This window comes from Bombina bombina, chromosome 4, assembly GCF_027579735.1.
Source record: "Bombina bombina isolate aBomBom1 chromosome 4, aBomBom1.pri, whole genome shotgun sequence".
In the NCBI taxonomy this organism is placed as follows: domain Eukaryota; kingdom Metazoa; phylum Chordata; class Amphibia; order Anura; family Bombinatoridae; genus Bombina; species Bombina bombina.
Window position 1 is genome coordinate 659,785,819 of NC_069502.1, and position 27,366 is coordinate 659,813,184.

The 27,366-nt window shown below is 38.1% G+C and overlaps 1 protein-coding gene across 50 annotated transcripts in view; it reads left to right on the forward strand.

Annotated features, from left to right (window-relative positions):
- Nucleotides 1–27,366, forward strand: part of TRDN (triadin) — a 950,114-nt gene that overhangs the window by 844,507 nt on the left and 78,241 nt on the right. For all 50 annotated transcript variants that reach the window (XM_053710723.1, XM_053710722.1, XM_053710726.1 and 47 more), the window contains 4 exons: nt 2,838–2,858; nt 3,287–3,334; nt 5,664–5,711; nt 26,841–26,885. In XM_053710723.1, the coding sequence (XP_053566698.1) occupies nt 2,838–2,858; nt 3,287–3,334; nt 5,664–5,711; nt 26,841–26,885 (162 nt within the window). The remainder of the gene's footprint in view (nt 1–2,837; nt 2,859–3,286; nt 3,335–5,663; nt 5,712–26,840; nt 26,886–27,366) is intronic.

Sequence of the window (27,366 nt, forward strand, 5' to 3'; positions counted from 1 at the left end):
GGTTAAAAAAAATATGCAGGTGTCAGCGATAGCGGGGGCGGCAGATTAGGGGTTAATAAGTGTAAGGTTAGGGGTGTTTAGACTCGGGGTACATGTTAGAGTGTTAGGTGCAGACTTAGGAAGTGTTTCCCCATAGGAAACAATGGGGCTGCGTTAGGAGCTGAACGCTGCTTTTTTGCAGGTGTTAGGTTTTTTTTCAGCTCAAACTGCCCCATTGTTTCCTATGGGGATATCGTGCACGAGCACGTTTTTGAAGCTGGTCGCGTCCGTAAGCAACGCTGGTATCGAGAGTTGCAGTGGCGGTAAATATGCTATACGCTCCCTTTTTGGATCCTAACGCAGCAGGTGCGGGAGAAAAAAAGCATGCGTAGCTAACGCACCCCTTTGGCCGCAAAACTCTAAATCTAGCCGTTAGTGTGTTATTTTTTGTAACTTTGTAGTTTTTTAGTGTACAATTAAATTATTTGAGTAGGGTTAGGTGTTTAAACATATAATATAGTTATTTTAATTTGTAATTTTATCTATTTTTAGTATAAAGGTTAGGTTAGATTAATTATTAATTTAATATAGTTTAATGTAATTTTATTATAATAGTTAGAATAGGTTAATAATAGGTTAGTAGTTTAATATAGTTTAATTTAATTTTAAAGGTAAGTTTTAATTTATTATAAGATAGGGATGAGTTAATATTTAATGTACAGTTAGCGGGTTGATAGGTTTAGGGATTAATAGGTTAATTTAGTTTATGGCGATGTGGGGGGCTTGCGGTTTAGAGATTAATACATTTATTTAGTTGTGGTGGGCTCCGGGAGCGGCAGGATAGGGGTTAATACTTTTATGTAGGTGGCGGCGGTGTCGGGCGGCAGATTAAGGGTTAATAAGTATAATATAGGTGGTGGCGGTGGCGGAAGGCAGATTAGGGGTTAATAAATATAATGTAGGTGGCGGCGGTGAAGGGGGGCAGATTAGGGGTGTTTAGACTCGGGGGGAAAATGTTAGGGTGTTCAATGGGATATCGGGCAGCAGCGAACATAAGCTTTCACTGCTTTCAGACTTGATTCCTATGGCATCCGCCGCCTCCAGGGCGGCAGATTGAAAACCAGGTACGCTGGGCTGGATTAGTGCCGAGCGTACCTGGTAGACATTTGTTAACTAGCAAAAGTAGTTAGATAGTGCCGAATTTGCATTCGGAACATCTGTAGTGATGTAAGCATCGATCTGTGTCGGACTGAGACCGGCGGATCGTATGTTACGTCACAAAATTCTACTTTTGCCAGTCTGTAGGCTTTGATAATTGAGGAGAATCAAGCTTGCCACAATTACGCTGCAGAATTCCAGCGTATTTGCGGTTGACGGCTTGATAAGTAGATGCCAGAGCATGCAAATTAAAAAAAAATTAAATTTACCTTTATTATCTAATTTGTTAATAGAAAACCTAGGTAGCCTCAGGAGCAGCAAGGTAGTACTAGTAGCTAGCTGCTGATTGGTGGCTACACAAATTTGCCTGTTGTCATTGTCTCACCCAATGTGTTTAGCTAGTTCCTAGTAGTTTATTGCTGCTCCTTCATTAAAGGATACCAGTAAACAGATGAAGTAAATTTGATGATAGATGTAAATTGGAAAGTTGTATACTCTAGATATGTGAATAGCCAAAATATTAGATTCGGCCAAATCTTTCGTTCCGAATATTAATAATTCTTCCTATTTAGACTATTTGATGCCTTGTGCTATTCAGTATTCATCTAATTTAAAATAAAACGAGTATCAACCATTTTTGGATCATTTACATTAGTTTTCATTAAATGAATGTAAATTTTCCAAAGCTACAGGTGAAAAAGTTCACCTCTAGCTTTATACTTCACTTTAGCGTGCTGGAGATCTGCGTTAACCTGCTCCTCTTCTTCACAGAGCCCCGGCCTTGCTAATAGAAAACCTAGCATGGCGTCTCCCAGGGCCTGCTCTAATGGACCTTCTTCTTTAGTGCAGTCCCTGGAAGCCGCCTCTCTAAGCCTTCTATTAGCTGTGCCTGGGGGTCTGTGAAGGAGTGGGTTAGCACGGTTCTCGGACAGAATGCCTTAGCACATTTGTCCGTCAGACATATGTCTTAGAGACGGCCGAGGGCAGATACGCTCCAGAGTGCTCTGTTCTAATCAGAGCCTCAGGCACCGCAACTGGCTTTGGGAACCTAACCATAGGTCCTGTGCTTTTAAAGCGCATACAGAATGCGTGAGTACTGTGTCCCTTCTTGTAGTTCTATCTAATCTATCTAATCTATCTATCTAATCTATATTTCAATCTGTATCTATCCTTATCTATCTATCTATCTCCTGGCTGGACTGTTATCCGACAGAATATTATCTGTCACACAAATGTCAGTCGGCCAAATGTCCGTCGGATAATAGTCCGGCAATGGGTTAGCAGTGCTCTCCAGAACACTAAAGGTAATTATTTTAACTATTTAAAAGAAATAAATTAATACTGAGGAATTTCTCATTATTCCTTTGTTGTATTTAAATTTTGTGCTGCATTCGTTTGGAAATTTAATTAATGAAAAACAGACAAACATGCAGGTTTAATTAACGAATGTGCATTTGTAACCAAACAAATGCATTTTTCTAGCGTGCTCTATCTGAATCATGTAAATTTCAGTTTTCCTTTCCCTTTAATGCCATGGATATCCATACACTTTCAGGTCTAACCCAGAACATACATTCAGCCATTTACATATGTTTTTCCCTCTAAATACATAAAGTATCGTTGTACAATTTATGCATGTCATTGGAAGTATTCTCTCATAAACAATTATTTTTTCTGTCCCTTGTATCCATGTTTTGCAGTCAAAGTCAAAGAAGTGAAAAGTATGTAGTAGAATGTTTGAGGTGGATTTTGCTTTATTGCTATTTTAGATTATATGCAAATCATTCCCCCTTAAATGTCCAGTTGACCCCACTCATTAAACTAAACAACATCTTCATGCTTCAGATATTAATCACTTACCTGTTTAAACCATTAGCTTCCGCAGAAACCACAAATTAAACACTCATTTTCTGCATCAAGTCATATCAATCATAAATAATGAACTTATCTGTTTGCATTATGTGATTTTTCATCTTTGTGTTAGGCTTATGTATTACGTTATCACAGATGAGATGATTTCAAATGCTGTCTCAGTCTACTCTGCATGGCAAGCATTTAGTGTATTATTATCTAATGCTCTGTATTTTTATTTAAAGCTAGATAGTGTTTTTTAGCTTTGACAATCTTTTTTTTTTATTTCCTGTTCTAGAGAAAGATATCAAAATACCTGATAAAGTTGTCACACTGTCAAAACAAGGTAAATTCTTTATACACTCACTCTTCACAAACAAATAAAACGTGAAGCCCCGGCGATGCCTGTCACTATGCAGGCCCCAATCGCCGGGGTAGGAGCCAGTGGGGGCCCCCAGATCTCCCTCAAGGTGGGAGCGTGCTAGCGATGGCTCTGAGCCGTCGTTAGCACCAGAGTGGGAAACTCTGCGGAGGCTCAGAGCCGTCGTTAACACTCAAGGGGTTAAACAACTTTCTATGTATCTTTGTTTTCTTGGTATCTTTATTTGAAAAAGCATAAATGTAAGCTTTGGAGCTGGCCCATTTTTGTTTTAGCACCCTGGGTAGCACTTGCTGATTGGTGGCTACATCTAGCCACCAATAAGCAAGCGCTACATAGGTGCTAAACCAAAAATGGGCCTGCTCCAAAGTTTACATTCCTGCTTTTTAAATAAAGATACCAAGAGAACGAAGAAAAATGAATAGGAGAAATAAGAAAGTTGCTTAAAATTGCATGTTCTATCTGAATTAAAAAAAAATGGGTTTAGTATCCCTTTAACTGATTCTGGTGCTTAAATTCGTGGGACAAATAAATTATATGAAAATTAAAAACATTTTAAAGTGAATTACCAAGTAGAAACTGTAGATTAATTAGGGTCAAAAATGTAAAAACTGTTTGGGCTCCGCTAGAGTCATCCTTGGACCAAATGCCTTGGTATTCAGAGCAATTAAATGCATCTTGGAAAAGCCAAAATTCTATGTTTCAAACTATGGATCTCATGTTCCTCTAACTGCTGTGTGGGACCAGAAAGGGGGCTGTAAGAGCCCCACAACACTATGAACATCTAAACACTAAATATTTTTTTCTATGCAGTTGGGTACTGTATGTTAAATTGTCTGGTTAAAAATACAAATAAATATTTTTTCAAATATTTGTTTTTTAAAGATTATGTTTCTTTAATATATGTCTCTTTTTTACAGTGAAAACACCAAAAAGTATGTTGTACCTGGTCAAAAAACAGGCTTAATTGTTCATAAATTCAGCTTGGGCTATATACATTTTGGGCTAGATTACGAGTGGCACGCTAACTGTTGCGCATAAGCGTTAAGGGGTTTAATCACGGCGCATCAGAAATAGAGTGCATTTTATGAGTTCACTTAAGGGCAATTTAATTTAACGCACGTCGGGATATCGTGACTTCAGAGCTTTGGTTAACTGTTAAGCTCAACTACAAAGTGGGGAAAAACATAAAAACAGCATATAAAAATAACAAATTTAATAAATCCCAGCACAGAAAAATAGAGTAACGCAGTATATGTAATGTTTCTATAGCAATTAGGATAACATAATATCCAAGTTTTATGCACTCATCGGTTTAGTGCTCATGTGAACACTTTTTACTTTAAACTTGTAATATGAGTGCTACCCAATGCGCACAAAAAGCCTCTATCTTGCGAATTTCAAGTGTGAGCTGGATCAATAAATTGCACTCCATTCATATTCTAGCCCTATATCTGTAAAGATTTCTTAAGCAGATTCCATATAAACACACCATTTTAAAACACTAAAGTGAAAGTTAATCCTAGCATTTCACAAACGCTAGGATTGACTATTGAAACAAATAAAGGGGACTTTCATTCATGAAGTATAAAATAATTCATGTAGAAAGCTCCTTTATTTGGTTCAACCGATCAGCGATTTGAGCTGCTCACAAATGCCACAGCAATTACCTCTTAGCCAATAGCAGTGCGGTAAATCCATCTCCCATGGGCGCCAAGCCGGATTTACCGCACTGCTATTGGCTAAGAGATTCAAACTTAGTAGCTCAAATCGCTGATCGGTTGAGACAAATAAAGGAGATTTCAACATGAAGTCCCCTTTGTTTGTTTCAATAGTCAATCCTAGCGTTTTACAAATGCTAGGATTAACTTTCACTTTAAAGACAAAAGCTATGCTTGAGACAATAATCATATATCAGAATAAACATTATGCCTCCAAGCCAGTTTATGCATGAAGACATACTATTTATAGTTAACTTCATTTTTGCTTTATGCCATTCTTATTAATGTGTCAGGCTTTGCATATTATACATCACTGGAGTTGTTAATGGCTATCACATAATAAAGCTACAGTTACCACTAAATGCATGACTTGCTATTTCCGTTTGCTTTGCACAAAGCATTTACTGTGCTGCTATATATATATATATATATATATATATATATATATATATATATATATATATTATAATATGTATGTATGTGTGTGTGTATATATATATATATATATATATATACACATATATCAGGATATTGTGAAGAATATGACTTAATCTAAATATGTTTCCCCATTTTAGAAAAAGATGTTCAGACAACTGAAAATGTTGTCACACCAAAAAAGCAAGGTGAGTTTTATATTTCCAGATACTGTATTTAACACCCCATCAAAAAGTTATTGTTATTATTAGTAGTAGTAGTATTAAGTAGTACCAAATTAAAGAAAACAAATAATATATATAGTTAATATATATATATATATATATATATATATATATATATATATATATATATATATATATATATATTTACACACAGACTTATATATAATAAATATATATATACTGTATATATATATATATATATACATACACACACACTTTTTATATATATATTTTATTTATATATATATATATATATATATATATATATATATATATATATATATATATGTGTGTGTGTGTGTGTGGTTTCTCACATTCTTAGACATTTTCCTTTTCTTTTTTTTTGTTTTGTTCTGCCTAGCCTAGTAAAAGATATATTAATATGTTATATGATTAATTACTATACATGACATTTTAAATAGATAGACTTTGAATTGCCTTCATACAGGATTTTAACTTACACACTTATAATCACCGTATTCCTTCATTCATGCAATGGGTGTAATTAAGAAGCTCTTTGAATAGAAATGTTTAAACAATCAGGTCAACAGCATTACAAGTTTAGACCAATATTGTATATTTATCTAGCAAAACTCTGGTACAGGGCATGTTAGGAGTTATTGAATAATATCTGTACATTTTATAATAACAACAATAAAAATAATGATGATGATAATAATAATAACAGCAATAAATATGAATGATATTAGCTGCACCTAAATGAATTTGGTCTGCTTCCATTTCTCAGTTGTGTATGTTGTATGTTTTTTAAAATAATTGAGGGAATACATATTATCAATATCAGTTTTAGCAAGAGAAATTATCATATGTGGTATGAGCAAAATATGTTTATAATAAAATCAAAAAGATATCAAATGAAACTTTAATTTCAACAATCTGAGCATGATAAATACTCTGTGCAAATCCATGGGCCAGAAAAAATGTGGGAAACACATAAAAGTGTTCTCAAATGTATGAAATATTGAGTACTTCAAAAATTCATTCTTGTAATATTACTATTGGAAAAATAGATTTATTTCCTTTCACAGAACAACTGAACGTCGCCTTTATATCAATTCATTAAATAGAATATAAATTAGGTAACATCTACTATAGAATTAACTTTATTTAGGGACAGTGTTATTTGATAAAATTGATATATCAGAGCAATGAAAAATATAGATATGTTAGCTTAAACGTTCAGATAAAAACAACACTAAATATCTGTTTATTTATGCAAAATGATGACCTGTAAGTTAATGTATACATTCTAATAAAACATTTCTAAAGTTCATCAAATACCATTTTAATGGGAAACATATTTATTTTATGTATTTTGTATTGAATTTTTATATGTGATATACACTATATTATACTATTATACAATATTGCTAATATTTTATAAATAGAAAGAATAAATACTTGTCTGATCAGTTCTTCCATTTTTGCCTGTCAGTAGTATTGTAGCATTAATTCATTCCCCACAGTTTTAATGATGTTAATCCATATTAGGTCCCTACTGTAAGAGAAAAATATTGCTTATATAGTTGCATTAAAACCCTGAGGCATTAAATTTGTTTGTTCCTTCATCTGTGAATATACAGCAAATGAATTAGTTCATTATATGAATACATTTCCACATTTCAAATCCATCTTCTGAGCTGCTTATATAGTAAAATATTACCACAATTGCGAAGAAATAAGCATTCACAGACCGAGCTAAATCAACACTGTGTATTTATTGTCACATCGAAAAAACCCCTGACGAAGTGCTGTTTAGCAGCAGGAAACGCGTTGGATGTAGCTTATGTGTGTGGAGTGGTGGAACCTTTGTTTTTTCGATGTGACAATAAATACACAGTGTTGATTTAGCTCGGTCTGTGAATGCTTATTTCTTCGCAATTGTGGTAATATTGGATCCTTTTTGGTGTGTGAGATACACCGCGGAGATCTTTTAAGCTACTAGTTCTATACTGGATAACGGCTGTCTGGTGAGAAGGAGGAGTGCCTGGACACTTTCTAACTACCCGCATAGTGGGGCCGGATAACCGTGAGTAACCTGGGTTGATGTTTTCACCACTGCATAAAGTTAGCTCAAGACCACCATATATATTTTCATGTCATTTACCTGTGATACAATATAATATACTGGAATACTGAAAGTTTTGGAGGTTATTTGAACGTATATTCACCTACAAAGGAGAAAATATAATACCCAATAATGTATGTGTAAAACTCACTCAGCTGAAAAAATATACACAGTTAACACTCTACATGTACCCGGATATTAGAGTGTTACCAGTAAGAACTTTGCAACAATTTGATTCCTGTAGAAAACTAGGTTGTGGCAACAATACATGCGAGACTATAAACCGATTTGTAAAAATATAACAGTCTGTTTTGGTTGCACACAGCTGGAAGTAATTACATGTCTTATGGCTCAAATACACAGTTTTTGCAACAGTGTGTCTTTGTATATAGTAAAATAATTAAATTGTATTAGGGAAAAAGCCAACATTTAGTTCATAATTACAATTATAGTTTTGATATACGAGACATTTGAGGTTTTAAAAACGTATGGAATACAAGAACCTCTATTTATGAATAAATACATAGGTATTACTATCTACTAAAACAATATTCTCTGTGTGACATAATTAGCAATAGTGGGGGGGAGGGGAGCGCTCAAAGATGAGCTGTGAGTTGGACTGGAGTTAGTGATGTGAACCAATCTTTGATTGGTATATGTGTGTATTAATAAATGTAATAATAATCTCTAATATGGAAATAGTCTCTAAATTTGTGAGTTATAAATATTGCACGGGTGTTTGGAAGGTTGCCTCAAAGGTTCCTGCGACTGATTGCTTTGTTTTTCGGCGTCTCGCCGTTAAGGCTTCCCGGCAATCCCTTCTGGGTAATGGATTCACGTCTGGTCCTCAAAGGTCCAATCAGGTAGTCGGGTCATGGGGGGAGTGGTTCCTGGACGGATCTTTCATTTTCCTCGCTAGAGCCTGGTCACATTAGATAGTCAAAGGCGCATCTATAGCGCTGAAACGCGTAGATTTGACTATCTAATGTGACCAGGCTCTAGCGAGGAAAACGAAAGATCCGTCCAGGAACCACTCCCCCCACGACCCGACTACCTGATTGGACCTTCGAGGACCAGACGTGAATCCATTACCCAGAAGGGATTGCCGGGAAGCCTTAACGGCGAGACGCCGAAAAACAAAGCGATTTTACAATCAGTCACAGGAACCTTTGAGGCAACCTTCCGAACACCCGTGCAATTTGGAGAGGAGGTAAGGGATATCAGTAGTACGGATAGGGGGATCACCGATTTACTCCGTTTTGATCTACCGCTCAGCATTGAGCCCCCTTTTTTAAAAAACAGTTACTTTATAACGAAAAACCGCTCAGCTGATACCAGCATTTTTAAACAGGGACATACCACCCTTGGATAAAATAGTTGTGGCCACAACTCATATTTTTAACTTTTATCTTATCATCAGACGACCAACGTACATACATAACCCATCAGAGATTGGGAACATTAATATCACACAAGCATCTATTGCCACTTTTTGGTACAACAAACTTTATACCATCACCTATTTATGTAAAAATAGGCAATCCTCCTTTATGTGATATTCATCATCGTCTCTGTATTGATAACACATTTTAAAGTCTCTGCTTAGATACACCGCTCCATTTAACCCCACAGATATTCATTGAAAATGTTCTATCATCTGTAACAGTTACATGTGTTGCCTTTTTTGAGAATATGTACTAAATGCAGCAACTTGGAGTTTGTAAATTCATTTTGGTGATCATTTGAAGTTTGCATTGAATCATTCATATCTGCATAATAATTGATTGCAAGTGCTTTTTTAGATACTCTTAATGTGTTTTTATTATATGTTTGAACAACATCATTTTCTAGTAAATTATTTTATGTATACAACATTTCAATTCTCTGCATTCTGTTTATTTGTTTAAAAAACATTTTCATCCTGTCACACAGTCCAATATATTTATAATCACGATTTTTACAGAATAATTTAGTTACAAGAGCGACATATTTATAACTCACAAATTTAGAGACTATTTCCATATTAGAGATTATTATTACATTTATTAATACACACATATACCAATCAAAGATTGGTTCACATCACTAACTCCAGTCCAACTCACAGCTCATCTTTGAGCGCTCCCCTCCCCCCCACTATTGCTAATTATGTCACACAGAGAATATTGTTTTAGTAGATAGTAATACCTATGTATTTATTCATAAATAGAGGTTCTTGTATTCCATACGTTTTTAAAACCTCAAATGTCTCGTATATCAAAACTATAATTGTAATTATGAACTAAATGTTCATCCTTTCACACATCTGATTTTGGGAGAGATCAGATTCAGGGGTAGCAAACTGAGTCTGACACAGTATCACCACACACCGTTTGCAATAATTAGCAATAGTGCCTTCTCAGGAGAAAAACTGACTGAAAATTCTAAAGGACACTTAAATTAAAAAGTTAGTAGTTAATTAATTAAAGATACTGTCTTGTCAAAATTAAACTCATGATTCAGATAGGGTATACAATTTTAAACAACTTTCAAATTTATTTTTCTCATCAAATTGTTTTGTTCTCTTGGTATTCTTTTTTGAAACCTAAACCTATGCTAATTTCTAAGCCATTGAAGACTGCCTCTTATCTCAGAGCATTTTGACAGGTTTTCTCAGCTAGACGGCACTAGTTCACTTGTGCCATTAAAGGGTCATGATACCCAATTTTTTTCTTTCACGATTTAGAAAGAGCATGTCATTTTAAACAACTTTCTAATTTACTTATATTATCTAATTTGCTTCATTCTCTTGATATCACTTGCTGAAAAGCATATCTAGATATGCTCAGTAGCTGCTGATTGGTTGCTGCACATAAAGGCCTTGTGTGATTGGCTCACACATGTACATTGCAATTTCTTCAACAAAGGATATCTAAAGAATTTAGCAAATTAGATAATAGAAGTAAATTGGAAAGTTGTTTAAAATTGCATGCCCTATCTGAATCATGAAAGTTTAATTTTGACTAGACTGTCCCTTTAAGATAACATTGAGCTCACTCCAGTGGAGTCAGCACTGATTGGCTAAAATCCAAGTCTGTCAAAAGAACTGAAATAAGGGAGCAGTTTGCAGAGGCATAGATAAAGGTAATCACAGAGGTAAAAAGTATATTATTATAACTGTGTTGGTTATGCAAAATTGGGGAATGGGTAATAAAGGGATTATCTACCTTTTTAAACAACAAAAATTCTGGTGTTTACTGTCCCTTTAATATAACAGTGTAGGTTAAGCAAAACTGGGGAATGGGTAATAATTGGATTATCTATATTTTTAAACAATACAAATTGTGGAATAGACTGTCTCTTTAAAGGGACGTGGAAACCAACTTGTATCTTCATGATTCAGATAGAGCGTAAAATTTTAAAAAAAGTTTCCAATTTATTTCTATCAATAATTTTAGCTCATACTTTCGATATCCTTTCTTAAAACTTAGCTGCTTTCCACAAGACCATGCCTAGGTGGGTCTGTATCAGTGTTATACATATATTTTCAAGACATATACATTCTGATGAGTCTAGCTCCATATGCTCTTGTGCCAATAAAGTTGAGGTCATATATTCCTTTGTTATGCTTATTAATCATTATATTTTTATTAACTGAAAGTATCATTTTTATAGATGTATCAAAAGTGTATTTCTAACATATAACTGAAATTAACATGCAATGGGATATATTCCAATCTTTTAGAATTTGTTATTCAAAATCATAGTTCTCAACTTGTTTTGACTTCTAAGTGCTGGTGTTTAAATAGATTAGGCACCTGACATACGTATGGATTAATTACATATTACTAATTAATTTCCTATATTGGGGTGTAATCATATAATAATATAATCATATTTTGTACGGTTTTTAAAATGGCACAGAAAGCAACAAAAATAAATAATAAATAAATAAACATCCAATGGCAAAAAAGTAAACATTTTCACAGAATTATTAATCATTACTAAGGAATTCCTAATTTATGACATGTGTAAAATTAATCCTTCCCTTATTATTATTATTATTATTATTATTATTATTATCATCGGTTATTTGTAGAGGGCCAACAGATTCCGCAGCACTACAGGGAGTGCAGAATTATTAGGCAAGTTGTATTTTTGAGGATTAATTTTATTATTGAACAACAACCATGTTCTCAATGAACCCAAAAAACTCATTAATATCAAAGCTGAATAGTTTTGGAAGTAGTTTTTAGTTTGTTTTTAGTTATAGCTATTTTAGGGGGATATCTGTGTGTGCAGGTGACTATTACTGTGCATAATTATTAGGCAACTTAACAAAAAACAAATATATACCCATTTCAATTATTTATTTTTACCAGTGAAACCAATATAACATTTCAACATTCACAAATATACATTTCTGACATTCAAAAACAAAACAAAAACAAATCAGTGACCAATATAGCCACCTTTCTTTGCAAGGACACTCAAAAGCCTGCCATCCATGGATTCTGTCAGTGTTTTGATCTGTTCACCATCAACATTGCGTGCAGCAGCAACCACAGCCTCCCAGACAATGTTCAGAGAGGTGTACTGTTTTCCCTCCTTGTAAATCTCACATTTGATGATGGACCACAGCTTCTCAATGGGGTTCAGATCAGGTGAACAAGGAGGCCATGTCATTAGATTTTCTTCTTTTATACCCTTTCTTGCCAGTCACGCTGTAGAGTACTTGGACGTGTGTGATGGAGCATTGTCCTGCATGAAAATCATGTTTTTCTTGAAGGATGCAGACTTCTTCCTGTACCACTGCTTGAAGAAGGTGTCTTCCAGAAACTGGCAGTAGGACTGGGAGTTGAGCTTGACTCCATCCTCAACCCGAAAAGGCCCCACAAGCTCATCTTTGATGATACCAGCCCAAACCAGTACTCCACCTCCACCTTGCTGGCGTCTGAGTCGGACTGGAGCTCTCTGCCCTTTACCAATCCAGCCACGGGCCCATCCATCTGGCCCATCAAGACTCACTCTCATTTCATCAGTCCATAAAACCTTAGAAAAATCAGTCTTGAGATATTTCTTGGCCCAGTCTTGACATTTCAGCTTGTGTGTCTTGTTCAGTGGTGGTCGTCTTTCAGCCTTTCTTACCTTGGCCATGTCTCTGAGTATTGCACACCTTGTGCTTTTGGGCACTCCAGTGATGTTGCAGCTCTGAAATATGGCCAAACTGGTGGCAAGTGGCATCTTGGAAGCTGCACGCTTGACTTTTCTCAGTTCATGGGCAGTTATTTTGCGCCTTGGTTTTTCCACACGCTTCTTGCGACCCTGTTGACTATTTTGAATGAAACGCTTGATTGTTCAATGATCACGCTTCAGAAGCTTTGCAATTTTAAGAGTGCTGCATCCCTCTGCAAGATATCTCACTATTTTTGACTTTTCTGAGCCTGTCAAGTCCTTCTTTTGACCCATTTTCCAAAGGAAAGGAAGTTGCCTAATAATTATGCACACCTGATATAGGGCGTTGATGTCATTAGACCACACCCCTTCTCATTACAGAGATGCACATCACCTAATATGCTTAATTGGTAGTAGGCTTTCGAGCCTATACAGCTTGGAGTAAGACAACATGCATAAAGAGGATGATGTGGTCAAAATACTCATTTGCCTAATAATTCTGCACTCCCTGTATAAACAAAGGGGGAGTATAACAAAACAAATATAGGGATCAAATGGGTAGAGGGCTCTGCCAAGAGTTGCACTGTTGTAGTCAGCTCTTAAGAAGGTGATCTACAAACAGCTGGACTCTTAGGCTTACATGCTAATGGGGTTCAGGGGATAGCAATGGAGGAGTGGAACTGGTATAAAATAAGGTTGCATAGGTTGTAAGCATCCCTGAACAGTAGAGTCTTTAGGGAGCACTTGAAGCTTTCAAAACTAGGGGAGAGTCTTGTAGAGTGAGGCAGAGAATTCCACAAGATGGGAGTCCAGTCTGGAGAAGTCCTGTAAACGGGAGTGCGATTAGGTAGCCAGAGAGGAGGAGATTAGGAGGTCATGAGCAGAGTGAAGGGGACGGGAGGGAGAGTATCTGGAGACACTATCTGAGATATAGGGGGAGCAGTGCAGTTGAGGGCTTTGTATGTCAGAGTGAGAATTTTGTGTTTGATCCTAGAGGCAAGAGGAAGCCAGTGAAGGGATTGGCAGAGAGGTGCAGCAGATGAAGAGTGACGTGTAAGGAAGATGAGTCTGGCAGAGGCATTTATTATGGATTGTAAAGAAGCTAGGTGGCAGGCGGGGAGACCAGAGAGGACAGAGTTGCAGTAATCGAGGTGTGAAAGAATGAGAGAGTGGATTAAAAACAGAATTTATGTTTACCTGATAAATTTCTTTCTCCAACGGTGTGTCCGGTCCACGGTTTCATCCTTACTTGTGGGATATTCTCCTCCCCCACAGGAAATGGCAAGGAGACCACACAGCAAGAGCTGTCCATATAGTCCCCCCTCTGGCTCCGCCCCCCAGTCATTCGACTGACGGTTAGGAGAAAAAGGAGAAACTATAGGGTGTCGTGGTGACTGTAGTGTATAAAGAAAGACATTTTTCAAACCTGATTAAAAAACCAGGGTGGGCCGTGGACCGGACACACCGTTGGAGAAAGAAATTTATCAGGTAAACATAAATTCTGTTTTCTCCAACATTGGTGTGTCCGGTCCACGGTTTCATCCTTACTTGTGGGAACCAATACCAAAGCTTTAGGACACGGATGAAGGGAGGGAGCAAATCAGGTTACCTAAACGGAAGGCACCACAGTTGCAAAACCTTTCTCCCAAAAATAGCCTCCGAAGAAGCATAAGTATTGAATTTGTAAAATTTTAGCAAAAGTATGCAGAGAAGACCAAGTCGCTGCCTTACAGATCTGATCAACAGAAACCTCGGTCTTGAAGGCCCATGTGGAAGCCACAGCTCTAGCAGAATGGGCTGTAATTCGTTCAGGAGGCTGCCGTCCGGCAGTCTCATAAGCCAATCGGATGATGCTTTTCAGCCAAAAAGAAAGAGAGGTAGCAGTAGCTTTCTGCCCACTCCTCTTACCATAATACACGACAAACAAGGATGATGTCTGTCTGAAATCCTTTGTTGCTTCTAAATAGAATTTTAAAGCACGGACCACATCTAGATTGTGTAACAAACGTTCCTTCTTTGAAACTGGATTAGGACACAGGGAAGGAACAACAATTTCCTGGTTAACATTCCTGTTAGGAACAACCCTTGGAAGAAAACCAGGCTTGGTACGTAAAACAACCTTATCTGTATGGAAAATCAGATAGGGAGAAGTACACTACAAAGCAGATAATTCAGAAACTCTTCTCGCAGAAGAAATAGCAACCAAAAACAGAACTTTCCAAGATAGTAACTTAATATCTATGGAATGCATGGGTTCAAACGGAACCCCCTGAAGAACTGAAAAAACTAAATGTAGACTCCAAGGAGGAGTCATGGGTCTGTAAACAGGCTTGATTCTAACTAACGCCTGTACAAACGCCTGTACATCTGGCACTGCTGCCAGACGTCTGTGTAACAAAACAGACAGAGCAGACATATGTTCCCTTAAGGAACTAGCTGACAAACCTTTATCCAGACCTTCTTGGAGAAAGGAAAGTATCCTAGGAATTTTAATTTTACTCCAAGGGAATCCCTTGGAATCACACCAACAGATATATTTTTGCCATATCTTATGGTAAATCTTCCTAATAACAGGTTTTCTGGCTTGAACCAGAGAATCTATGACCGTATCTTAAAACCCACGCTTAGATAGAATCAAGCGTTCAATTTCCAAGCAGTCAGTTGAAGAGAAACTAGATTTGGATGTTCAAACGGACCTTGTACAGAAGATCCTGTCTCAAAGGTAGCTTCCATGGTGGAGCCGAAGACATAATCACCAGGTCTGCATACCAAGTCCTGCGTGGTCACGCAGGGGCTATTAGAATCACCGAGGCCTGCTCCTGTTTGATCCTGGCTACCAGCCTTGGAAGGAGAGGAAACGGTGGAAATACATAAGCTAGGTTGAACTACCAAGGCGCCACTAATGCATCCACCAGTGTTGCCTTGGGATCCCTGGATCTGGACCCGTATCGAAGAACCTTTGCATTTTGTCGAGAAGCCAACAGATCCATATCTGTAATGCCCCATAGTTGAGTCAACTGGGCAAAAACCTCTGGGTGGAGTTCCCACTCCCCCGGATGAAAAGTCTGACGACTCAAATAATCCGCCTCCCAGTTGTCCACTCCTGGGATGTGAATTGCAGATAGGTGGCAGGAGTGATCCTCTGCCCATTTGATGATCTTGGATACCTCTCTCATCGCTAAGGAACTCTTGTTCCCCCTGATGATTGATGTACGCTACAGTCGTCATGTTGTCCGACTGGGACCTTAGGAATTTGGCCTTTGCTAGGTGAGGCCACGCCAGGAGCGCATTGAATATCGCTCTCAGTTCTAAAATGTTTATCGGGAGAAGAGACTCTTCTCGAGACCATAGACCTTGAGCTTTCAGAGAGTACCAGACCGCACCCCAGCCTAAGAGACTGGCGTCAGTCGTGACAATGACCCATTCTGGTCTGCGGAAACTCATTCCCTGAGACAGGTGATCGTGAGACAACCACCAGCGGAGAGAATCCCTGGTTACCTGGTCTACTTGAATCTGGGGAGTCAAGTCTGCATAGTCCCCATTCCACTGATTGTAATGGTCTTAGATGAATTCTAGCAAAAAGAACTATGTCCATTGCTGCAACCATTAATCCTACTACTTCCATGCACTGAGCTATGGAAGGCTGAAGAATAGAGTGAAGAACTTGACAAACGTTTAGAAGCTTTGACTTTCTGACCTCTGTCAGGAAGATCCTCATCTCTAAAGAATTTATTATTGTTCCCAAAAAGGGAACTCTTGTTGACAGAGACAGGGAACTCTTTTCTACGTTCACCTTCCATCCGTGAGATCTGAGAAAGGCTAGAACAGTGTCTGTATGAGCCTTTGCTTTGGAAGGAGACGACGCTTGGATTAGAATGTCGTCTAGGTAAGGTGCTACAGTAATGCCCCTTGGTCTTAATACCGCTAGAAGGGACCCTAGCACTTCTGTGAAAATTCTGGGAATGTTTGTCCATGAAGGCGAACCTCAGGAACTGATAATGTACTTTGTGGATAGGAATATGCAAGCACGCATCCTTTAAGTACATGGTAGTCATATATTGACCCTCCTGGATTGTTGGTAAAATTGTCCAAATGGTTTCCATTTTGAATGATGGAACTCTGAGGAATTTGTTTAGAATTTTTAGATCCAGAATTGGCCTGAAAGTTCCCTCTTTTTTTGGGAACTACAAAACAGGTTTAAGTAAAAACCCAGACCTTGTTCCGTTTTTTCTGCTGGAACTGGGTTTATCACTCCCATATATAATAGGTCTCCTACGCAATGTAAGAATGCCTGTCTCTTTATCTGGTCTGAAGATAAGCGAGACATGTGGAACCTTCCCCTTGGAGGAAGTTCCTTGAACTCTGGAAGTTACCCCTGAGAAACTATTTCTAGTGCCCAGGGATCCTGAACGTCTCTTGCCCAAGCCTGAGCGAAGAGAGAAGTCTGCCCCCTACTAGATCCGTTCCCGGATCGGGGGCTACCCCTTCATGCTGTCTTGGTAGCAGCAGCAGGCTTCTTGGCCTGTGTACCCTTGTTCCAGCCTTGTAATGGTTTCCATGCTGGCTTCGGCTGGGAAGAGTTGTGTTCTTAGCCTTGAAAGGCCTATCCTGTGGAAGGGCATGTCCCTTTCCCCCAGTAATGTCTGAAATAATCTCTTTCAATTCCGGCCCGAAAAAGGTCTTACCCTTGAAAGGAATATTAAGCAATTTATTCCTGGACAACACATCCGCCGACCAGGATTTTAGCCAAAGCGCTCTGCGCGCCACTATTGCAACCCCTGAATTTTTCGCCGCTTAACTTAACCAATTGGAAAGCGGCATTCAAAATAAAGGAATTAGCCAACTTTAGTGCGTGAATTCTGTCCATGACTTCATCATATGGAGTCTCTTTTTTTGGAGCAAATTTTCTAGTTCCTTGAACCAAAAATACGCTGCCGAGGTGACAGGAATAATGCACGAGATTGGTTGAAACAGGAAACTTTGCTGAACAAATATCTTTTTTAGCAATCCTTCCAATTTTTTTTATCCATAGGATCTTTAAAAGCGCAACTGACCTCAATAGGAATAGTTGTGCGCTTAGCTAACGTTGACACTGCCCCTTCAACCTTAGGAACCGTTTGCCATGCATCCCTTCTGGGGTCAACAGTGGGGAACTTTTTCTTGAATATAGTAGGTGGAACAAAAAGTATACCTGGCTTTTCCCACTCCTTAGTCACTATATCCGCCACCCGCTTGGGTATCGGAAAGACATCAGCGTGCACCGGGACCTCTAAGAATTTGTCCATCTTGCACAATTTCTCTGGAATTACCAAAGAATCACAGTCATCAAGAGTAGGTAGGACCTCCTTAAGTAGGGCGCGGACATGTTCTAACTTAAATTTAATTTTTACGACATCAGTGTCTGCCTGCTGAGAAACTATTCCTGAAACAGAAATTTCCCCCTCAGACAGGCCCTTCCTCACTACCAATTCAGATTGATGTGAGGGTATAACTGATAAATTGTCCTCAGCGCCAGTCTGCTCATCTTCTGTATTTAAAAAACTGAGCTGTCACGCTTTCTAGGATAGGATGGCAGTTTGGATAACAGATTTGCTATAGAATTATCCATTACTGCTGTTAACTGTTGCATAGTAACAAGCATTGGCGCGCTAGATGTATTAGGTATCGCCTGCACGGGCAAAACTGGTGTTGACACAGAAGGAGAGGATGAGGAACTATCCCCACTGCCTTCATTAGAAGAATCATCTTGGGCAATCTTATTCAATGTGGCAGTACTGTCCATACTTTGTTTGGACGCTATGACACAATTTGCACAAACATTAATTGAGGGAACCACCTTGGCTTTCATACACACAGAACATAAGCCATCTGAAGGTATAGATATGTTAGACAGAAATTGGCAGGCTAATAATGCAATAAAAGCGTTTTTAAAGAAAAGCGTTACTGTCCCTTTAAATAATAAACAGACACACTTTATTTCTGATATTGTGAAAAACAATGAAGGCAATGTCAGATTTTTACAAAAATTTTACCAGAGTCCTAATGCCCTGAAAGTATTGCACACCAAGTTTCAAGACTTTAACCCTTAAAATGAGCAAACCGGAGCTATTTGTTCAATTTAACCATTTTAGCAAACTACAATCACTGCCACAGCCTTGCTGCTGATCTTTACCTTCCCTGAGAGTTATTCAGCACTGAAATAAACCTCCCTGAGTCCTTTTCTTGAAGCCACAGGACCCTCACATGAAGCTGTAAGCACTGCCATAGAAATAAACTGCGCAATTGAGGCGCGAAAACGGGGCCTCCTTCCTCTGCATTACCAGAGTGAAGGGGCCTTTCTGACTGAAATAGCCGTCTAACTAAATGCCAGGCGATAAAAAACATTCCCAAAAGTGCTTTTAAGTGCACCAAACACTCTAAATGCCATTAAAATATGAAATAAAACAATCGATTTAGCTCACAATAGTGTCAACCAGTGTTTAGCCCATTTGTAAGCCTTAATCTGTTATTGAGTCTAAGAAAATGGCTTACTTACCCCTAAAGGGAAAACTGACAGTCTTCTAGCATTAACATGTCTTGTTAGAAATATGACTAATCATACCTTGAGCAGAAAAGTCTGCAAACTGTTCCCCCCAACTGAAATTCTCTAGGCTCAACAGTCCTGCGTCGGAACAGCAATTGATTTTAGTTACTGCTGCTAAAATCATACTCCTCTTTAAACAGAACTCTTCATCCTTTTCTGTTTTAGAGTAAATAGTACAAACCGGCACTATTTTAAAATAACAAACTCTTGATAGAAGAATAAATAACTACAACTAACACCACATACTCCCTACCATCTCCGTGGAGATGCTACTTGTTCAGAGCGGCAAGGAGAATGACTGGGGGGCGGAGCCAGAGGGGGGACTATATGGACAGCTCTTGCTGTGTGCTCTCCTTGCCATTTCCTGTGGGGGAGGAGAATATCCCACAAGTAAGGATGAAACCATGGACCAGACACACCAATGTTGGAGAAATCTTAGTTGTGTCTTGTGTAAAGAAGTGTCTAATTTTAGAGATGTTTTTAAGGTGGAAGCGGCAGGCTTTAGTCAAGGACCGAATGTGAGGAGTGAAAGAAAGATCTGGGTCAAATGTGACCCAGAGATATCGGGCATGCGGGGTAGGGGTAATGATGGAGTTGTCGACAGTTATAGAGAGATTGGGGGTGGAGATTTTGGAAGAAGGGGGGAAAATGAGGAGCTCAGTTTTGGAGAGATTTAGCTTGAGGTAGTGAGAGGACATCCAGGAAGAGATGTGAGAAAGACAGTTAGTGACACGGGTTAGCAAGGAAGGAGATAGGTCTGGTGCAGAGAAGTAGATTTGGGTGTAGTCGGCATACAAATGATATTGGAAACCGTGGGACTTTATTAAGGAACCTAGTGATGATGTGTAGATTGAGAAGAGAAGGGGACCGAGGACAGAGCCTTGCGGTACTCCGACAGAAAGTGGTGACGGGTCAGAGGAGGCCCCAGAGAAGACTACACTAAAGGTACGGTTTGACAGGTAGAAAGAGAGCCAAGAGAGGGCTGTGTCACAGATGCCGAAGGATTGGAGGGTTTGGAGCAAGAGAGGGTGGTCAACAGTGTCAAAGGCTGCGGACAGATCAAGGAGGATGAGCAGAGAGAAGTAGCCTTTTGATTTTGCTGTAAGTAGGTTGTTGGTAACCTTAACAATAGCTGTCTCTGTGGAGTGATGGGGACAAAATCCAGATTGCAATGAGTCAAGAAGGGAGTTTAATGTAAGGAAATGGGATAGGGGTGCATATACTAGTTTTTCGAGAAGCTTTGAAGCAAGAGGGAGGAGGGAAATAGGGTGGTAGTTGGATGGGGACATAGGATCAAGGGAAGATTTTTTGAGGATAGGTGTGATCAGTGCATGTTTCAGCGATGAGGGAAATATACCAGTGCTGAGGGAGAGGTTGAAAATGTGTGTAAGCATAGGGGTAAGGGTAGCAGAGAGGGAGGGAGTAGCTGTGAGGGGATAGGGTCAAGGGGACAGGTAGTGAGGTGAGAGCACAGTATAAGTGCTGAAACATCTTCCTCAGTAACAGGGGAGAATGAGCTAAGTTTAAGGTTATGTGGGTTGTGGTTGAGTGAGAGCATTTGAGAGGGTGAGAGAATGGAATTATGTTGAGAGCTGATTTCATTTCTGATGGAGTCAATTTTGTTATTGAAGTGGCTGGCAAAGTCCTGAGCTGACATATAAGTTGTATTAGCAGGTGGGGGAGGGCGAAGGAGAGTATTGAAAGTGGAGAACAGACGTTTTGGGTTTGAAGAAAGATTAGAGATTCCCATATTATTTTGTGTCAGTATATTATGTAAAAAAATTATATTGCCCAAAAAACTTAATTTGTTCTTGAAAGAATATCCTAATCTTAATATTTAATTTCTGATCATTTTTCAAAATTATAATATAATCAGTTTTTATTTTATTTTAACAAAACTAAGAACTGATAAATTTGTCAAAGTGATATGAAAAGCCTAGATGTTCTTTGCTACAGTGGTGAAATCTGGGCCAGGTTACGAGTGGAGCATATTCTCATGTGCACTAACCAGACTTGAAAATATGAATATTTCAAATTCCGATGTTCCTCACATAGAAGAATATTTTCTATTTATATATATATATATTTCTTACAATATATACCTATACCTATATATACATGATTATATATAGGTATAGATATATACAGATATACAGGTATACCTCACTTTACAGCGCTTTGCTAATACAGCGCTTTGTGGAGCTGAAGTTCAACCTCAAAGGATTTTGAAACAGTGCTGTAATCATTGTGAGATTGTGAGAAAAGTGACTGGCACCATTTTGTTATGTGCAATTCACCCTTTTTACAGGATTACAGTGCAATCTGTGTCTCAGTGCTATAGTCTGGCACATTTTACTACAGTAATTGTCACTATTTTACAGGTGCAGTATTTATTGAATACTAATTGAATACTGTGCTGTGCTAGTGTTAAACTAAATGTAGTGCTATTGCACCTCTAATATATATTAGTTCAAACATGTTTTCAAGTTTTTAAACACACTGGCAAGTGAAAAGAAAGCTAAAACTGTCTTGTTTCACTTTAAGGAGGTTTTCACTTTACAGCAGGGCTCCGGTCCCTAACCCGCTGTATGAGCAGGGTATACCTGTATATATATATATATTTATAAATGCATAGAACATATTCTGCTATGTGCAGAACATTGGAATGTGAAATATTTATAGTAAATACACTCTATAACACTTTATTAAATATAATTATTGCGTAAATATGATTTTTCATGTTTTCATCTACTTAACTGCAAAGGGTTCCAATGCACATATATATATATATATGTATGTATATATATATATATATATATATATATATATATATATATATATGTAAATATATTTGTAATATATATATATATATATATATATATATATATATATCTGCATAAATATATATTTATATATATATTTCTATTCAAAACACATTAAAACATATTAAACCAGATATTGCATGTTTCAAGGTATTTGACCGGGAGGGCTCAAAAGTGTATATGTATGTACAGTATGTACAGTATATAAAGTGTATACATGTGTATTTATGTGTATAAATGTGTATATACTGTATGTATGCATATGTGCACATACATATTTACAGCTATAAATGCTTGAACGCAAACTATAAATTTCAACTTCAATACCAGCGCACATAAGCACGGTCGGGATATCCATTGAAAGTATAGACTGTGCACACGTGAAGTCTAGATTTAGAGTTTTGTCGGTAACGACCCGCGTATCTAATGCTGGCTTTTTTTTCCCCGCACCTTTTAAATACCGCTGGTATTTAGAGTTCACAGAAGGGCTGCGTTAGGCTCCAAAAAGGGAGCGTAGAGCATATTTACCGCCACTGCAACTCTCAATACCAGCGGCGCTTACGGACGCGGCCAGCTTCAAAAACGTGCTCGTGCACGATTCCCCCATAGAAAACAATGGGGCATTTTGAGCTGAAAAAAAAAACCTAACACCTGCAAAAAAGCAGCGTTCAGCTCCTAACGCAGCCCCATTGTTTCCTATGGGGAAACACTTCCTATGTCTGCACCTAACACCCTAACATGTACCCCGAGTCTAAGCAACCCTAACCTTACACTTATTAACCCCTAATCTGCCGCCCCCGCTATCGCTGACACCTGCATATTTTTTTTAACCCCTAATCTGCTGCTCCGTACACCGCCGCAACCTACGTTATCCCTATGTACCCCTAATCTGCTGCCCCTAACACCACCAACCCCTATATTATATTTATTAACCCCTAATCTGCCGCCCCCAACGTTGCCTCCACATACCTACAATTATTAACCCCTAATCTGCCGACCGGACCTCGCCGCTACTCTAATAAATGTATTAACCCCTAAAGCTAAGTCTAACCCCAACCCTAATACCCCCCTAAATTAAATATAATTTAAATCTAACGAAATAAATTAACTCTTATTAAATAAATTATTCCTATTTAAAGCTAAATACTTACCTGTAAAATAAATCCTAATATAGCTACAATATAAATTATAATTATATTGTAGCTATTTTAGGATTAATATTTATTTTACAGGCAACTTTGCATTTATTTTAACCAGGTACAATAGCTATTAAATAGTTAAGAACTATTTTATACATTTTATACTTACCTAGTTAAAATAATTACAAAATTACCTGTAAAATAAATCCTAACCTAAATTACAATTAAACCTAACACTACACTATCAATAAATAAATTAAATAAAATACCAACAATTATCTACAATTAAACCTAAAACTACACTATCAATAAATTAATTAAATAAAATACCTACAATTATCTACAATTAAACCTAACACTACACTATCAATAAATTAATTAAATACAATACCTACAAATAAATACATTTAAATAAACTAACTAAAGTACAAAAAATAAAAAAGAACTAAGTTACAAAAAATAAAAAAAATATTTACAGACATTAGAAAAATATTATTTTTTACAGGCAAAAAAATTCAGCTCTTTTGCCTGTAAAAAAGAACATACAATACCCCCCCCCAACATTACAACCCACCACCCACATACCCCTAATCTAACCCACACCCCCCTTAAATAAACCTAACACTTAGCCCCTGAAGATCTTTCTACCTTGTCTTCACCACACCGGGTATCACCGATCCGTCCAGGCTCCGATGTCTTAATCCAAGCCCAAGCGGGGGCTGAAGACGTCCATCCTCCGGCTGAAGTCTTGATCCAAACGGCGGCTGATAAGTCCATCATTGGGCAGAAGTCTTCATCCTATCCGGGCAGAAGAGGATATCCGGACCGGTAGACATCTTCATCCAAGCGGCATCTTCTATCTTCTTCCATCCATCGACGAGCGGCTCCATCATCAAGACCTCCGGCGCGGATCCATCCTCTTCTTCCGACGTCCTAAGTCCAAATGAAGATTCCTTTAAATGACGTCATCCAAGATGGCTTCCCTCGAATTCCGATTGGCTGATAGGATTCTATCAGCCAATCGGAATTAAGGTAGGAAAATTCTGATTGGCTGATGGAATCAGCCAATCAGATTCAAGTTTAACCCGATTGGCTGATCCAATCAGCCAATCAGATTGAACTTGCATTCTATTGGCTGTTACGATCAGCCAATAGAATGCGAGCTCAATCTGATTGGCTGATTGGATCAGCCAATCGGATTGAACCTGAATCTGATTGGCTGATTCCATCAGCCAATCAGAATTTTTCTACCTTAATTCCGATTGGCTGATAGAATCCTATCAGCCAATCGGAATTCGAGGGAAGCCATCTTGGATGATGTCCCTTAAAGGAACCTTCATTCGGACTTAGGACGTCGGAAGAAGAGGATGGATCCGCGCCGGAGTTCTTGATGATGGAGCCGCTCGTCGATGGACGGAAGATGATAGAAGATGCCGCTTGGATGAAGATGTCTACCGGTCCGGATCTCCACTTCTGCCTGTATAGGATGAAGACTTCTGCCCGATGATGGACTTCTTCAGCCGCCGCTTGGATCAAGACTTCAGCCGGAGGATGGACGTCTTCAGCCCCCGCTTGGGCTTGGATCAAGACATCGGAGCCTGGACGGATCGGTGATACCCGGTGTGGTGAAGACAAGGTAGGAAGATCTTCAGGGGCTTAGTGTTAGATTTATTTAAGGGGGGTTTGGGTTAGATTAGGGGTATGTGGGTGGTGGGTTGTAATGTTGGGGGGGTATTGTATGTTCTTTTTTACAGGCAAAAGAGCTGAATTCTTTGGGGCATGCCCCGCAAAAGGCCCTTTTAAGGGCTGGTAAGGTAAAAGAGCTTTTCTATTTGTATTTTAGAATAGGGTAGGGCATTTTTTATTTTGGGGGGCTTTGTTATTTTATTAGGGGGCTTAGAGTAGGTGTAATTAGCTTAAAATTGTTATAATATTTTTCTAATGTCTGTAAATATTTTTTTTATTTTTTGTAACTTAGTTCTTTTTTATTTTTTGTACTTTAGTTAGTTTATTTAATTGTATTTATTTGTAGGTATTGTATTTAATTAATTTATTGATAGTGCAGTGTTAGGTTTAATTGTAACTTAGGTTAGGATTTATTTTACAGGTAATTTTGTAATTATTTTAACTAGGTAACTATTAAATAGTTATGAACTATTTAATAGCTATTGTACCTGGTTAAAATAAATACAAAATTGCCTGTAAGATAAATATTAATCCTAAAATAGCTACAATATAATTATAATTTATATTGTAGCTATATTAGGGTTTATTTTACAGGTAAGTATTTAGCTTTAAATAGGAATAATTTATTTAATAAGAGTTAATTTATTTCGCTAGATTTAAATTATATTTAATTTAGGGGGGTGTTAGTGTTAAGGTTAGACTCAGCTTTAGGGGTTAATAAATTTATTAGAGTAGTGGTGATGTCCGATCGGCAGATTAGGGGTTAATACTTGATGTTAGGGAGGGCAGATTAGGGGTTAATACTATTTATTATAGGGTTATTGAGGCGGGAGTGAGGCGGATTAGGGGTTAATACATTTATTATAGTAACGTGAGGTCTGGTCGGCAGATTAGGGGTTAATAATTGTAGGTAGGTGGAGGCAACGTTGGGGCGGCAGATTAGGAGTTAATAAATATAATATAGGGGTCGGCGGTGTTAGGGGCAGCAGATTAGGGGTTCATAGGGATAACGTAGGTTGCGGCGGTGTGCGGTCGGCAGATTAGGGGTTAAAATTTTTTAATAGAGTGACGGCGATGTGGAGGGACCTCGGTTTAGGGGTGCATAGGTAGTTTATGGGTGTTAGTGTACTTTAGAGCACAGTAGTTAAGAGCTTTATGAACCGGCGTTAGCCCAGAAAGCTCTTAACTCCTGGCTTTTTTCTGCGTCTGGAGTCTTGTCATTAGATTTCTAACGCTAACTTCAGCCAAGACACTAAATACCGACGTTAGAAAGATCCCATTGAAAAGATAGGATGCGCAAATGGCGTAGGGGGATCTGCGGTATGGAAAAGTTGCGGCTGCAAAGTGAGCGTTAGACCCTTTCCTGACTGACTCTAAATACCAGCGGTAGCCCAAAACCAGCGTTAGGAGCCTCTAACGTTGGTTTTGACAGCTAACGCCAAACTCTAAATCTAGCCGTATGTCTTCTCTGGTTAGTGCGCTTTACCATAGACTTGTAATATCAAAGTTGCGTTCTAACGACAGCGCAGTCCAGCGATATTGCTATTTGTAATCTAGCCCATACTGTGTTGATAAATGTACTATGTAATTATTCTAATATTTATTTTTTTATGTTGCCAGAAGAAACCTTAAAACATGACAAAGCAGCACATGACACAAAACCAGGTAAGTGTGCCAATCTCCTAGTAACTTGTAGTCTTTATCACTTGTTGCAAAAACATGTTCCTCTATGGTCCTGAAAAACACATATATATAAACACATATATAAAGTTAGTTACAGACCAGTAATGCTTTACTGGTCCATAGTTGAACACAGACACTAAGCCAATCAGGGAGACATATGTGTGTACCTGCCTATCACTGGCATTGTTCGCACATTTTCACTATTGATCCTTTATGTCCCTTTAATGTATAAATCATACTGTAGTACTATTTACTTAATGGTGTATAAAATTTACTAAGCGATCTCTCTAACTTTGCCAGCTTCTTATGACTCATCATCGCCAATTTTTTTTAGGCATTGCCGATCTATAGCGGATCAGCAATGTATTAGTGAATTTTGCTTAGTGAGAAAAAAAATAAAACTCATGGGTATAACACAGTAAGTTACATGACACTTAAAACATTAATATATAATCTACCTACA